Source organism: Osmerus eperlanus, chromosome 24 (assembly GCF_963692335.1).
Source record: "Osmerus eperlanus chromosome 24, fOsmEpe2.1, whole genome shotgun sequence".
Taxonomy (NCBI): Eukaryota; Metazoa; Chordata; class Actinopteri; order Osmeriformes; family Osmeridae; genus Osmerus; species Osmerus eperlanus.
In genome coordinates this window covers 3,819,202-3,835,451 of record NC_085041.1, presented here as the reverse complement: position 1 = coordinate 3,835,451, position 16,250 = coordinate 3,819,202, and the positions used below count along the sequence as shown (strand labels likewise).

At 44.0% G+C, this 16,250-nt stretch overlaps 2 protein-coding genes across 4 annotated transcripts; one reads left to right on the top strand and one right to left on the bottom strand.

Moving 5' to 3' along the window:
• Window positions 1–357: 357 nt before the first annotated feature.
• On the top strand, window positions 358–9,823 carry dpp9 (dipeptidyl-peptidase 9). Of its 3 annotated transcripts, none has more exons than XM_062450923.1 (21): window positions 358–529; window positions 1,878–1,968; window positions 2,227–2,465; window positions 2,638–2,750; window positions 3,178–3,351; window positions 3,778–3,946; window positions 4,126–4,236; window positions 4,405–4,533; window positions 4,675–4,736; window positions 4,864–4,964; window positions 5,461–5,638; window positions 6,030–6,189; window positions 6,296–6,375; window positions 6,615–6,767; window positions 7,137–7,272; window positions 7,449–7,594; window positions 7,724–7,870; window positions 8,006–8,158; window positions 8,485–8,627; window positions 8,783–8,894; window positions 9,078–9,823. In XM_062450923.1, exons 2-21 carry the CDS (start codon window positions 1,913–1,915, stop codon window positions 9,168–9,170), a joined length of 2,655 nt encoding a protein of 884 aa, XP_062306907.1. In that variant the 5' UTR covers window positions 358–529; window positions 1,878–1,912; the 3' UTR covers window positions 9,171–9,823. The 3 variants fall into 3 exon arrangements, with proteins under 3 accessions (XP_062306907.1, XP_062306908.1, XP_062306906.1); XM_062450924.1 differs by having other exon boundaries at window positions 359–529; window positions 1,878–1,955; window positions 3,775–3,946; XM_062450922.1 differs by having other exon boundaries at window positions 360–529; window positions 3,775–3,946.
• A 1,129-nt stretch (window positions 9,824–10,952) lies between these two features.
• LOC134011329 (angiopoietin-related protein 4-like) lies at window positions 10,953–14,176 on the bottom strand. Its single transcript, XM_062450925.1, has 7 exons — window positions 13,599–14,176; window positions 13,365–13,475; window positions 13,154–13,241; window positions 12,391–12,504; window positions 12,132–12,227; window positions 11,758–12,030; window positions 10,953–11,640 (listed from the first exon to the last, which is right to left on the bottom strand). The coding sequence occupies exons 1-7, from the start codon at window positions 14,076–14,078 to the stop codon at window positions 11,465–11,467; spliced, it is 1,338 nt and encodes a 445-aa protein (XP_062306909.1). The 5' UTR covers window positions 14,079–14,176; the 3' UTR covers window positions 10,953–11,464.
• Window positions 14,177–16,250: the final 2,074 nt, after the last annotated feature.

Genomic DNA, 16,250 nt, shown 5'->3' with positions numbered 1-16,250 from the left:
TCAGAATATGAGCCTGCCCTGAGATGTGCCACAACTTGTTGTGGGTGTAACGAGCTACCTCGGAGTAGTGATAATGGTTATGCATATTTAAAAAAAACGTATCAATCTGGCTATTAAAAAAGTGCTAAATCACAAATGTAATAAACGAAGACAACTTTTGTTATTATTACAGTATTTGTTTCGACCAATCAGGGTATCTTGTTCGTGTACTATTTTTATTTTTTTTTACTGTATAATTATATTCATATAATTATGGGGGAAATACCGTTTATTTCAGACGTTTCAAAAACTAAAAATACAGTTGGTCTTGTGTCCTTTATTCTGAAAACATTTGGAAGAAATCAACCGGAAATGGGATTCCTCATTGAGGCTGGCTTCACCCTGCTTTGTCAAGCTAACTACAATTAGAAATCTTTGTTACAGGCAAAGATTGGCAGTCGTTATGATCGGTTACCGAAGATTTTGACTAATTTAGAAAACGGGTTGGATATTAGTTCTATATCTGAATACAAAATATAGGGCTGAACCTGTAAGTATAAAAGCTGTTTAAGTGCCCTGCTAACGCTAGCTGTTTGCGTTAACTAAACCAGCTACAGTGTAGGTATCTCTCTTAGCTCGCTACTACTAGCTAGCTAGAGCTAGCTAAATTAGAGTAGCTAGTCTGGCTATGTAGACCATCTGACTGGGGGTGGTTAATCTAGGTAATAATTTACCATTATACGAGATTTCAAAAAGCAAACGTAAACTAAATTACCATTTTAGCTAGCTCGTTCAGGGCATGTGGACTGATTGAATTGCGGTGTTTTTTGCCCAGCCGGGTTGACATGACTCGGGGGGCTACCTGTTTCAAGATTCTCGTTAGCTAGATAGTCTATCTAGCTCCTAGTGTGTTGTCATGCTAGCCTAGTGTCGTTAGCTAGCTAGTACTAGGCTTTCTCTTCTTAGGTTTCGCAGTGTCGAGGAAGCAGATTAGCTTGTAACGTTAGCTTGCTAGTAACAACAAGCTCCAGGAACCAGTTCGCCCATTTATTACAACTGGAGAAGTAGGGCATAGTTCCTCTATTGAGTTTGAAGCAATCCAACCCGAGTTAGCCGCACTGAATGAAAGCTGTGCTCTGAATAGTTTGGCAATTTAACGCTAAGATAGCTCTTTTTAATAGTTGGCGAGCAAATGCATATTTCATATTTTCAGGCGTTCCATTCTTCCTTTACACATTTAGTATCAGTCATGTAATGAGCTTTTTTCACTAATGCAATGTTTTAGCGCTAATGTTTCATTTTTTAAGCAGGTGTAGACTACATAACTTGCTGTGTAAATTTAGTAACAACATAGAAGGAGCTTGATTTTGACATGGCTGTATGAGTGGCCTAGCTATTTGGCCATTTCGTCATTCGTTCATGTTCGAATTTAACATAGTTTTCGGTGATTTACTTTAATAACAACATAAGCACTTCAATCAGGCCTACTGTAAGTTGCTTAACCCATAAAATGTAGAGTAACATCATAACATTCCCCATACTGATAACATATATGCGTTAAAATATTTAGCAGGGAGATGTATGTGAGTCACAGGCAGCCACAGAGAAGGAGCAAGAGAAGGTTTGTCTAAATAGTTGAATTCTGTGCCTCAATGAAGCAGCCGAGAGGGGAATATCCTAAAGATGCCTATTTCTTTGGTATAGCATCAGTTGATGGAATTCAATTACAAGGAGCTGTCTTTGTTTATCTGGTTCCACTACCAGTGTGGCTTATAAGTCAATATTTTTTGCCAGACTGGGTTTCTATCAGTTTACTAGGGGTGTTGCGGGAGGTAAGACTTTGTTGTACCACCTTGCAATTTAGGTTGTCAAATAATTGTATTTTTTCTTTTCCTTAGGTTATCAAATCTGGTTCAGGCTTGTTGGGTGGTTGATGCATAGAGTAAAGAGGGTGAAACTTGAAGACGAAACTCAAGGTAGTTGTAAAAGGTATGAAATAGATCTGCTTTTCCTGTATTTTATTCAGTAAACGACACCGCAAATTCAGTTATCCCTTAATATACACTGTTGTCTGCTATTTACATAAATCATCTTATTATATATTATATACACATTATAATAGTATTATCTTATTATTCAGGAAGCCTAGTTAATGTTCCTCCAGTGTTTCGATCTTTAGGAATGATGTAATAAACCGTATTTTGGGTCTGGTTATTTCTGTGAGCTCACCAGTCTACCTGTGCACAGTTACTCAGCTGTTGGGATGACTGCAGTGGACGAGCTCTCAGACAGCACAGAAGTGGTGGAGATGGAGGACGTGCCCTCGCAGTTCTTCGTGGAGAAACACACCTGGGACGGCCTGAGGAGCATTATCCACACCAGTCGCAAGTACTCAGGGATGGTCATCAACAAGGCCCCGCACGACTTCCAGTTTGTGCAGAAGCATGACGAGTCGAGTCCCCACTCCCATCGGCTGTACTACCTCGGTGAGTCCACACCTCCATCTTGGAATTCAACACCGTGTCTTACACCATGTAAAACGTACTTTCGGTTTCTCGTGTGGCATTTTTTTCAACATTGTTGGCGGATGCTTTTGAAAGATCAACCATTAACATGTTATGGTTTACATCTACCGCTTTATGTTTCCCATCCCTGCAGGAATGCCCTATGGAAGTAGGGAAAACTCATTACTATACTCTGAGATCCCTAAGAAGATTCGCAAAGAGGCCCTGTTAGTGTTGTCGTGGAAACAGATGCTAGATCACTTTCAGGTGAGCCCCCTACCCTTTAACCCCGATGTCAGTGCAGTGAACTCCCCTGGGTAACCTCTTCACATGCACCAGGGGCTCTCTCTTCTGACACTACATTCACCGGAAGGCGTTAGAGGTCGAGCTTTCAGTCCGTCTTTGCTCTGATTTGAATATATCATACTATCGACGTGGCAACCTGCTGCTAATGTGCTCCTCTACACGGCTCGTGGGCTTTGTCTGCCTGGTCATTACACACCAGTCATTTTCTATGGGAAGGATGTATTGCAAGAGTGTTCCCGCAGAGCCCACGTCTCACTATCCCCCTCACCTCTCTCTTTTTCCACTCTCTTTCTCCCTCCCTCTCTCCCCCCTCCCCCCCCCCCTTTGTCTTTCTGTCTCTTTCTTTCGCTGTCTTCCTCCCTCTCCTGCTCTCCCTGGCGTACCTCAGGCCACCCCTTACCATGGTGTGTACTCCCGGGAGGAGGAGCTGCTCCGGGAGAGGAAGCGACTGGGAGTGTTTGGCATAACATCATATGACTACCACGCCGAGAGCGGTCTCTTCCTCTTCCAAGCCAGCAACAGTCTCTTCTACTGCCGCGATGGGGGAAATAATGGCTTCATTGTGAGTAACAGACAGGAAAACCGTCTCTGGCCCTTCCTGTCAAGGTTATGGCACATTGTGTTGTCCTGGGCTCACTGCTGTTATGGTTATGTGGGAGGCAACCCAAGCAAATCTCCTGGTTTGTTGCCAGTACCTCAATCTTCCTACTTGAGCTTAAAACTGTAATTCTAAGCACACAGCTCAAGCCTGTTGTTTCTGGCCCCACCTAAGCCTTTTCATGACATTTGTGAAATGTATACACACACAAATTGCCTGTCAGTAATCTGAGTCATCTGAGATAGTATTGCAATGACCTTTGTCTGACAACTATTGGCGCACTGCTACTTTTGTTTGGACTTTTATAGTGTACTGTAAAACAGTCATGCATGCTTAGGGTCTCAGACCACAGTTTGGGGTCCTCATCCCTGAAAGTGTGATTTTTAGCAGGCGTCCCCCATGAAGCCCGTAGAGATTAAGACACAATGCTCAGGCACGCGCATGGACCCCAAGATCTCCCCAGGGGACCCAAGCTTCATGGCTTTCATCAACAACAATGACCTGTGGGTGGCCAGCATTGAGACCGGAGAGGAAAAGAGACTCACATACTGCCACAAAGGTGGGTGTCGACTGGAACTAAAGGGCTCCATCAGATTTCTTGCCAGCCTATTAACTCTCGCCACCATATTTCAAATAGGTCCTCCTGCTTTAAAAAACCTGAATTAAGATGAAAACACTCAATGACCAATTCTTTTTCCTCTCCGCTATTTTACTGTGTTCATGTTGTGGTCATTAAAGGGCTGAATAATGTGAAGGAGGACCCCAGGTCTGCGGGCGTAGCCACGTTTGTGATCCAGGAGGAGTTTGATCGCTTCACAGGCTACTGGTGGTCCCCGGCTGCTCCTGAAGGTGAGGGGGGGGGTGGGGGGGGGAATAACACAGGCTGACTATGTGCATCATCAGTACCCGTGTGAATACACTCACCCCTCTGATCAGATGGAACGTGCGTTTGGAAGGTGTCATTAGTTAGGAGTATGTCTATGATATGAACAAAGTGGTTTGCCTCTCCTCTCTCAGATTCAGATGGAGGGAAAACCCTTCAGTTATTGTATGAGGAGGTGGATGAGTCAGAAGTGGAGGTCATCCATGTCCCATCCCCTGCTCTGGAGGAGCGCAAGACTGACGTGTACAGATACCCTCGCACAGGTTAGCTTCCTATTGGTGATAGCCCTGTCACGTTGACCTTTTTGTCATGACTGCTCACGTGGCTGACCGACTTCACGAGTGGACTTACAGGTGTGTCCAAACACCTGAGGCAATGGAACACTGACGTTTTCATGTTTTCAGGGAGCAAGAACCCTCAAATTACTCTCAAACTGGCAGAAATTCGAACAGACCACCTCGGCAGAGTGAGTATAGTTATTCTTTTTATATACATTAACACATTATAATGGTCTCCACATAGTGAATGCAGCATTTGAAATCCCTCTGTTGGCCAATGCATGCTTATATATCTTCCTCTGGTTTACCGCTCAGATTGTGAGCACACAAGACAAAGAGCTGGTTCTCCCATTCGCCACCTTGTTTCCCGGAGTAGAGTACATTGCCAGAGCTGGCTGGACAAAAGACGGCAAATAGTAAGTTGGTATTTCTATGGGGACATTCTGCCATGTAAGAAAACACATTGATATACAAGCACTCACTCACTCATAGCATTGCATTAAGCAAAGCAGGTCTTGTCCAGCACCAAACCTACTTTCGGTCAACTAAAACTCATTACTTGAGGTTTCATCTCACACTTACCCGCAATCTGGTCTGCTCTCACTATTGTGCTACCGGCTGTTAATAAATGGCCAACTACCCACTCCTAGGGTACAGCAGTTGTCCTGAAATCTCTGCCAAGGCAAATGTTTCCACAGCCAGACCCCCATCACCAATCCAGCCACCTAGTTCCACTAGACCTACCTCCCTGGCCTCAGACTGAACTTTGGAACTGCAGAAAAACTTAAATGTTTACCCCCAACTCAGCTGGATCCAGTTTTGGGGTTGGAGCAACCTGAATTTGTGAAAGTCCCCCCAAAACACACCATGAATGTGTTTGTACTCAGCCTGCCCTTCTCCCGTGCTCCGTAGTGCATGGGCCGTGTTGCTGGACAGGACCCAGCAGCGCCTGCAGCTGCAGCTGCTCCCCCCGGCCCTCTTCATCCCCGTAGCAGAGGACCCCGCCCAGCGAGAGGAGAGCGTGGAGGCCGTGCCCGAGGGGGTCCACCCCTTCATCATCTACGAGGAGACCACAGACATCTGGATCAACGTGAGTAGCCCAGGGCCGACTCGGCTTCGGTTATCCCAGGTTATGCTGCTGCTGGAAAGAACATGTCGCTGCTACTTTGCTTATGGGTGTAGCTCATTGGTAGAGCATTTGACTGCAGGTCTAGAAGTCACAGGTTCAATTCTGTCTTTGCATAATGGAGCCTGCCACAGTGAATACCTCATTCACATCCGATCAAAAGTAGCTGCTTCCAGTTGACCAGTATATCGTTCCCACTTCCCACACTTGGTGTCGAGGAAATGGTATCAATGGTCGTGTTTACTTCTGCTGGCTGTCTGTAAAGATGTCGCTTTTTTTTTCTTCTTTCCCCCTCCCATGGATTCTCATCGGCAGGTCGACCATTCTTTTGATGATGTTCTGTCTCACCCCTCAGGTCCACGACATCTTCTACCCGTTCATCCAAACCAACGACGACGAGATCACCTTCCTGTGGGTGAACGAGTCCAAAACAGGCTTTTGCCACCTGTACAAGGTCACCTCCCTGTTACAGCAAGGCTGCTACCAGTGGGCCCGAGACTACACTCACTCCGAAGGTACGCCTTCGTCTTCCATCCCCGTACTGGCTTTCACAAGTCTTCATTTGTCATCGTAGAGAAATGAAATTCAAGCTGGTTTTCAAGGGCTTGTTGTTCCCTCCAGATGATTTCAAGTGCCCGATCAAGGAGGAAGTGACGCTGAGCAGTGGGGAGTGGGAGGTGTTGGCCAGGCACGGCTCTAAGGTGAGACTCCAGAGGGATCTCTAATCCTTCACAGCTGCTGGGTTCACAGCGTTCTGTTTCAACCCTAACCTCTGTTGTTAGCAGCTCACCAGCCTTTTTGGCAACTACAAACTGTTACTGTCCATGACTGTCCTGTACCGGAACAACAGATTGTCCTTGGTCTCCTGTGAAACGGTTTGTTCTGTAATCATATCCTCATCCTGTCGTCTACCTCGTCCCCCCCCCCCCCCCTCATTTAGATCTGGGTGAACGAGGCCACTAAGCTCGTGTACTTCCAAGGCACCAAGGACACTCCCCTGGAGCACCACCTGTACGTCGTGAGCTATGACTCTCCGGGAGACATCATCAGGCTGACCAAGCCTGGCTTCTCTCACAGCTGCTCCATCAGCCAGGTACTGGAGGACGGGGCCCTTGTGCTGACACGCATCATCAGGGTTTCACAGACACTGAACACTTCGGGTTTGGCCCGCTGCCTGCCGCTTATCGTTCAGCCAAAGCATAGTGCTGTTGTTTGGGTTTTTGAATGAAACATGACAAAGCTTTGCCAAGATTGCCTATAGTTACTGAGGGCCTTAGAGGAAAAATAGACAAAATATCGGTTATAATTAGATTTAACTGTGTTTTGAAAATCACCCCTAATGCATGATAATTATATCTTTGAACCTTATTTAGGCATAAAAAAGTGTGATTATACACGCATTTCGTCTTATGAGGATCTTGTATACCTCCCTGATTCTCTTCTCTTCCACCTGTCTGGGTAGAACTTTGACATGTTCGTCAGCCATTATAGCAACGTTAGCACGCCTCCCTGCGTCCACGTCTACAAGCTGACGGGCCCAGAGAGTGACCCCCTCCACAAAGAGCCGGAGTTCTGGGCCAGCATGATGGAGGCTACTGGTAAGGGAGGCTTAAAGGGAAATATCTCTATATTTCCATGAACACATCTGTAAAACACCAAACGGTTACAAACGTGACCCAGAGAATACTGCAGTTGTACATTTGAACCAAAGATATGATCAACAGATAGTCTAAAGATCCTTTTGATGATGTTGGCCATTTGTGTTGTTTTCCAGGATGCCCCACGGACTACGTGCCTCCCGAAATCTTCAACTTCCCGGGGAAGTCAGGGTTCCAGCTCTACGGCATGTTGTACAAACCCCACAACCTGGTCCCTGGCAGGAAGCACCCCACAATCCTCTTTGTGTACGGTGGCCCTCAGGTGACAACCTTCCTCTCATCTGATGCTTTGCTGTATTTGCAGGCCATTCATTTCCAGTCGTTTGTTGACGGGATGGTATTTTCTTGCATTTTCAAATAACTAGACATTGGATATTTGTTGTTATTTCAGGTGCAGCTGGTGAACAACTCCTATAAAGGAGTGAAGTACCTGCGCCTGAACACTCTAGCGTCTCTGGGTTACGCTGTGGTTGTTATTGATGGAAGGGGCTCCTGTCAAAGAGGGCTGAAGTTTGAAGGGGCACTCAAAAACAAAATGGTAAAAACTGCAGTCGAGTGTCTAGTCTTGTCTAAACCAGCCTTAACCTTTTAACATGGAACTTAAAATAGGATCATAGTATCGTGAAAGGATTTTGATAACTTACTGGTTCATTTTCACATGGCTGATGTTCAGGGCCAGGTGGAGATTGAGGACCAGGTGGAGGGGTTACAGTACGTGGCTGACAAGTACAAGTTTGTGGACCTGAGTCGCGTGGCCATCCATGGCTGGTCCTACGGAGGATTCCTCTCCCTTATGGGTCTCATCCACCGGCCCAACATCTTCAAGGTACGTCGAGCCAGACTCCCGCAGCACTTCAGTTCAACAGAAAGCAGTCATCTCTCCCCGCCTCTCTCCAACTGTCTCCAACTTATCACATAAGACCACATTTAAAATTCAATATTTTGGGGCGTTAGCAGATGCTTTTATCTTGATCGACAAACAAATGGTTAATAAAAACACACCACTCAGCAATCCACACAACTGCCTACACATTTGTGCTGACAGCTCAGAGCTAGACGGTAATCCAGCCGCGGTGTGGGTGGTAATTATGTTTTCAGCCGTCTTATCGAGAACAGTTTATTTGAGTCTCCCCGCCCCCTCGCTGTGTCCAGGTGGCTGTAGCGGGGGCCCCAGTGACCGTGTGGATGGCCTACGACACGGGCTACACCGAGCGCTACATGGACGTGCCCGAAAACAACCAGCAGGGCTACGAGGCCGGCTCGGTCGCCATGCATGTGGACAAGCTGCCCAACGAGTAAGACACCATGGGGGATGATTCTGACATTCATTTAGTACTTAACACTAGGTTAGGAGAGAAGGAACGTGATATGAATAGAAGGATCTGTGTGAAAATAAAGCTTAATGCTAATATCTATATTCCCCCCCCCCCCCCCCCCCCCCTCCATATAGACCCAACAGGTTACTTATACTTCATGGATTTCTGGATGAGAACGTGCACTTTTTCCACACAAACTTCCTTGTGTCTCAGCTCATCAGAGCAGGGAAGCCATATCAGCTACAGGTAAGAAGCTGCGTAATGTTTTTTCTCTCCAGATCAAACCCCTCACTGTACCAATAAGTCCAGAACAACAGTGCATCACACATGGACTTTGTATCTTCGATCTACGATTCCCACTTGCTGTAGTGGGAAAGACTAGATTCCCGTGCTCGCTAACTTTTGGGACCCCCTTCCGGTCTTTTACAGATTTACCCCAACGAGAGACACAGCATCCGCTGCCCGGAGTCAGGAGAGCACTACGAGATTATGCTGCTACACTTCCTCCAGCAATACCTTTAATGAGGGCTGCGGTGTATTGGACAGAGCCTCCCCCTGCACCCTGCACCCTGGCCTAACCTATGTACCTATCTATATCTACCAGTCACCCTGTCTCCAATGACCCTACCCACCCCCCACCCACTACCATTTTCAAAAGAGATTTTATAAAAACCGCTGACCACACCAACTTGCATCATGCCATGAGCCAAGAAACGACACTCACCAGTTGGGGAAAAACGGAGGAAGTTTGACGAAGGGAGGATGGGAAAAACCTGAAGCACTGAGCGTCTTGAGCTTATACCATCTTGGAGTGGTTCATTGTTTTATTTTATGTGCCACGCCCTGTAAGTGAATTTTTTTGTTATTGTTGTTCTGTAACACGTTGATGTTGATCTTTAACACTTTGTTGCCAAACGTGTCTTTCTTATTGTTTTTCTTTTTTGTTATTTTTATTTTTTTCTGTCAGTGGCTTAAGACTGCACATGCTTAAAACTGCACATGGACGAAACACAAGTTTGCCCACACATATACACATACGCTCTTCCTCTCAACTCCTTTCTATTTGGTTTGTTGTTATTTTGGCTGTACTGTGTGACTTTCACAGTGGCATCTAATAAGAGAAGCCATGCATTGCAACTGGTATTTTAAGTGTGTATTAAATGAAAATATTTTTATGACTTCTTATTCTTTTATAATGAGTGTGGCAACTCATTGAAAGACTGCGGATCTCCTGAGATACCCTGCTCCTAGGCGTCAAGACTGCAGATCTCCTGAGATACCCTGCTCCTAGGCATCAAGACTGCTTTGTGCCCGCTGCCGCAAAGGACCATGCTTTGAAATCTTTGCCTTGCACAGAGTGTAAGTCCATTGTTACCCTATTTGAAGGGATTATGTAATATTATAACGGGTATAGCTTGCACGAAGATATAACTATGACACCCTAAAAACCAATGCTTGGCGATCTCACGTGCCTTGTAAAGATATAAGCAAAATCAATGGCAACCGTTAAAAATCAATCAGGGAACTGATGTTTGAGGTGGACCGTGAAACGTGGCAACATTTAGAAAGAATCTGCAAGATGAAATGCTTGTAACTGTATGTGGGTATGTCTACGCACTCAGTGTGTTGGAGAAATAAACAGAACATCTAATGAAAGTCCTTCAACTCAACATCAAAAGTGATTCATTTTGTCAAAGCGTTTAACCCTTGTGCTGCCTTCGGGTCACATGACCCAAAGGTTCATAACGAACCATCATTGTGTTTACCCAGTTTTACCCAATACAAAAACTAATAAAAATAATTTTCTTTTAACCTTTGCAATGTGGGGGGTCTGAGACAGCCCAACGGTTAAAAGAAAATGCTTCACTTTGTTTTTGTATGAGGTAAATTTGTCGCAATACGACGGTGGGTCACACGGCTGATGGGTCAGAATGACCCGAAGATAACACAAGGGTTAATGGGCCTTTGGATGCTGTTGCAGCTGCTCTGATGCAAGTTTCCCCTCTGACATCTGCTCTGATTATTGTCCTAGAGCACTTCACCCCCAGCAGGTGGGGATAGAGTTGTAATTCACATGGAGTGGATTGTTCACGGCCCACAGATCCAAAGAAGCCGTTTGATTCCGTTTTTCTATGTAGCAGTGTCAGTTTTTGGGTTGGGACAGATGGTGTGTTTACACTCACATAGTACATATCCTCAGAACAGTATAAGCAATGAACACTTCTAGCTATTGATTCTCAGATTATCTGTTCATTTATGTTCATTTAGTTGGTCTATGACAAAGGTAAAAGAGATCAATGCATATATTTTGTGAGACTTTTATTCATTGAAACTGAAATGTTAATTCTCATGTCTACTGTTTGAACATCGGACAAGTTTAATTTGCTGTACAATCACTACAAAATGAAATGTAACATTTGAATAGAAAAAATAAAATAGAACATAGGCTTAAGACATAAGAAATTTAAGTATAATGTGCTTTCTCTTACAAAGGGAATACTGTTATTTATAAAACAATCAATATGACTGACATGGAGACCACTGAGACAGTGGATTATAATGATCCACTAATGGTGAGGCTAAATGGCAAATGTGCATATTACAAAGTGCTAAATGATTCCAACTTCAGAAAAAGAAACAGAAGAAATCTTAGTCATTTTTCTACATTGAAAAGCTTTTTTTCTTTGGATGGGTTCTGTGATACCCTTTAGTTAGCTGTGTGTGCAAAAGTCAGTAGTCTTCAGTCGTTGAGTATGATGGAGTGAGAAACCGGTGTAAAAACATGGCTCACTGTTGTGAAAGTGAAACCAATGCATTTAGGACTTGATTGAGGCTGGGGCAATCTTCATGACAACGGTCTTCAAATGACGGTGGTGTGATGTCATTGTGCTCCAGAAGGCCAGTTGCCTCCTCGTCTGTTGTCTCTGAACGTTCTTCTTAGGAAACTTGCCGTTCAGGTTGGCATTGCCACAATCACTGAACCACCAACCACCTGTAATATTGTAAAGTAAAAAAAAAGATTTAGAAACAGCATCTTTGATTGCGGAATTTCACAGCTTCACAACAGTTGAAGGCTTGGTGAGCTTAGGTGAAAGAAAAATGGTCTCACCTGAGAGGTGCTGGGCACAGTTGAGGTCAGCTCTCTGGTCGTTGTCTCGGTCAGAAGTGGAAAACGGCAGACCAGAAGACCCTGTGTGCAGAGCGCTCTGCTGGTTCCCCCTGGAGCCCAGGTGCAGGGCGTAGTTATTCTCTTCTCCGTCCAGGTAAAACGGGTACTGAACGGGTTGCACTTCTCCTCTCAAATCAGAGACTTCCACCACCAGTGTATTCTCGCCTTGGTTCGACAGAGCGTGAATGTTCTCCAGTCCCAGCCAGAATTCACCTGAAATATTACAATTCCAGATTAGTTACATTCGATCACATGAGCATACACGTGAATAAAGTTAGGATTTGGGGGTTTATTTGAGCTGAATATGGACATACCTGTCAAGCTACCGAAGCCTTTCTGATAGGCCTCCCATAACTGGTTGAAGTTCTGTGACCCATCAAGTCGTTTTTGGATAACTGTCCATCCGCCTTCTGGAAGCAGGAGATAAGAGAGAGCAGAGAGTGAGAAATCTTTTTAGATGTATTCAACCCCTAAGACTAGACTTTACAGCCTATTGTAAATTGAGTGTTGGTAAAGTTGTAAAAATCAACTGTGCTGTTAAGAGTAATTGAGGAGACTCTGTTTTTTTCTCACCAGATGTCATTTCGCAGAGGACTTCAAAGGGCAGTGAGTTGTGAGGCTGGATGGAGTACACACCACTGCTTGTCTGCCCTTGCAGAAACAGCTCATGGCAATCTTTGGCAAAACCTGAAAATACAAAAAACAGAACAGCCGTTTTAATTAGCTACTCGATGAAATAGATGATCTAGTGATTTATACAATGCTTTGACACCAAGTAAAACATTACTGATTTACAACTGTAATGGTGAATGTGTATCATCAATGATGATTTTGTCATGTCAAACTCTTATCCATTAACTGTTCAAAAAGTTGTTCTGATCTGTGTTAGACTTTGGACAGGATCTCTGCCAACAGGGAAATTGGTCTAAAGTACAGTTTCCTATATCTCCAGGAGCAAAGTGGTAGGTCTACATTGTGACATACTTGGAATGCTTGTAAATGAGTACATGTCGGTACTTGCTTACGTGCAAAATGTCTTGCATAACGAAAGTGTAGAGTCTACATCTATACAATAGTTGGATAACCGTTAACACGATTACATTTTTTAAATGTGGTTGGCTAAAGATATTATTTTCAGCCAGAGAGCTAGAAGTGTGGATGTTTTTGGTATTTTAGGTTGTTCTCCCACATAGCATATGTATCAGTTTACTGCTCTGGGGAAGACATTGGGAGTCGTTTGTATGGCTTCTGAGAAACTAGGGGAAAGGTTATATGCTTTGAGAGGTGGTTGGTATGTACGGGTGTGTATGGGGCATGTTTGTTGAAAGTATCTTACCTGTTTGAGAATTTCTTTGTTCTGTGCTTTTCCGTGCTGTCTCTTCATCTCTGCGTCTAACAAGGGACTTGAATTTCTTGTGCATGACCTGGGGAACATAATCAAACAAAACATGTCAAGAAGAGCATTTCCGTGTCTTATTTATTGACTTATTTGAACCCGCAATCTCCCCCTTTTTTTAAGACCAATGTCACTGTTGTCGAGTACATACCTTGCCTTGGAGTGCATGCAGATGGCTATTCTGTTTCTCCAGCTTGTCTTGCTGTTGTCGTATTTTCTCCACAAGGTCATCAATCCGTTTGTTCTGTGCATCCAATATTCTCTAAAAATAACATTGAAACAAGTTAGCCATTTATCTCGAGTTGCATGATGTCAAACTCTGTCCTTCCACTGCTAGGATTACATGAAATATTACTATTCGAGAAACTGGTGGAGTCTGTCTCACCTGGATGAAGCTGACATCACCGTGGTTACTGTTGTTGCTGTCCTTCAGGGCTCCGTCCACCTTCTCCTCCAGCCTCTCCATCCTGGCATGAATTTCCCGTCGCTCAGCCCTCAGCTCCTCCACCTTCACCCTCATTTCAGAGGAGATGTTCTCCTCCTGACTCTTCCTGTCCTCCATCTCCCGGGCTCCCTTCGCTAACGCCTCCCCCCGGGCCAGGCTGTTTCTCGCCAGCTCGGCCACAGTGCCGTTGAAGGCTTTGAGCTTGCTGCTGATGTCTCTCATCTGGCTCTTGGTCTTCTCCACGTGTTCTTTGAGCCCATGGCCCAGCTGCAGGAGACCGTGGGCCACCACGTTGACGTCGTCCCAGGAGGCGTACATGTCTCTGCTGCTGATCTCCGCTCTGTTCCTCTCCAAGGGCAAACTGATGGTCGCTTGAACCAGAATGCCAACGAGGAGCAGAAGCATCACTGGTGTCTGCATCTTTGACTTGAAATGATGTTCTCGGTCTTCGGAATGTTTTGAGCTCGACGCCGGTCTTTTTCTAGTGTCTCGTTCGATCCGTGCTCAAGACCAGGAGTGTGAGGATTATATATCCTGCTGCCTGCATAGAGCTTGCGGGTGGCTGTTCTCATTGGCTACTGGGCTGTAGGGGGGGTGTGGTATACATAATGTGATGCACTCCATTGATACAGGGGAGAATTTGTTGAGGGGTTGGAAGTTAATGTAAATGAGCTGTACTGTAAGAAAAAACAGAAATCTGAGAATAGTTACCTTTCACCTTCTTTCTCCCCTTACAGTTCATTGTTGTATTTACATAATTTACTTTATGGAAATACTCACAAGGTATATTTTTTTTCAGTCTAATTTGCATTAATCTTAAAAAAAAAAGCACGATTATGATATAATTTGGGATTAAAGCGTAGCATCAATAGCGTAGCCAGGCATTTTGTGGCTTGTTATTGTAGTGTATTTTAGCAAAGACGATAGTGGGTTACAGCTACACTATCAAACAAATATATTATTTCATACATAATAATGAGCTGCTTAATTTAGATATACATTTGTAATTTACTTTTAAAGATTTCATAACTGTCCTTCCAGTGCTTAGTGTTTTAAAACAACACTAAGAAACATGTATTTTTCCACCTAAAGGCATCTGGTGGATCTTGCGTGGGGAGAAATGCAGTAAAACAGAGTTTCAGACGAGGTCGTTGTGAGAAGTAGGGGAAAGTTCATGCTCAGAATTGAACCATTACAGCCATTCTCCAAAACACGTGCTGAGAGTTCTAGACACACCCCAGGCACACAGGATTCAGTTTTCAGGCAAGACCAAACATTCAAGGGCCTGTCTACATGTGTAAAGGTATTTTGTGGTAGTTCCTTAAGAGAAACACAAGTAAAAATCCAACATGGTTAACTGGCTGACTGACAGTTAAAGTGATCCCTTTTCAACCGAACCACATTTCACGGAACAATGGAGACACAGAATGACCCGCAGTATGGGGCCCAGAACAGTTCCTGTAGAGAAGGGTTGTGCTTTAAAGACACGTAGCCTCAAGTAGTGCTCCTGTCCTGCACGTCTCCCCATGCTGCTGGAACATTCTTATTGCCTATGATTTCTCTACCAGCACACAGTATCTGCCGGTGGGAATTTTTTTATTGCGTCGGCAGGACATAGAGTTTTGTTTAGTAATCAGTTGCTCTTGGATGGACGAGAGGATTCTTTTTGTTCTGGCCCAGGTTTCATAGCATTTTCTTCCATTAAGCTCAAATGATGTATTGTAGACTCCAAGCTAAAACTTAAGTTTAAATGTTACGGAAAATTGTGTATAAAGGTTATAATTATTTAAAGGTATTGTATTTTCACATTTCATTCATCATTCTAATTCTTTTTGTTCTGGCCCAGGTTTCATAGCATTTTCTTCCATTAAGCTCAAATGATGTATTGTAGACTCCAAGCTAAAACTTAAGTTTAAATGTTACGGAAAATTGTGTATAAAGGTTATAATTATTTAAAGGTATTGTATTTTCACATTTCATTCATCATTCTAATTCTAAACACATTCCTAAACACCCATGTATGTACACTATGACTGTAACTTCAAAAGAAGCTATAGAGCTAGTTATTTGTATTTGTATTAATTTTTGGCTCATTTAAAACAAATACATATAAAAACCAATCTCAATCTTTATGATTAATTCTTTCTTTGTAGATTGCATAACTCGGTAGTCCCTTTATAGTAACAGACTGAACAGACCCTTTGTTTTAACTCAGTTTTCCCTCAGTTGCGGGTTAGTGTGTGAAAGGTGAAGATGAGATCACGTGCCAGGTCTCTTGCATCAGCCTCTGGGTCCACTTCCATGGCTGCTTCTGATCAGACACGCACAGCTGGGAACGAGACTCCTGGTTAGTTCCGAAGGGCAATCCAACCATAACACACTTTGATGTTTCATGGCTACAACAACAGACTTTTGTTTATTGAGACAATAGATTGATAAAACACAACTAGAACATATTTCAGATAGAGCAGTTTATACATATGTTGATTTGAACATTTCTGTTAAATGTTGTATCATGAATGGACCTTTATACAGCTTAATATACCACATGGTGGATAATGGTTAATTCATATTGGGCACAACAGATCAAGC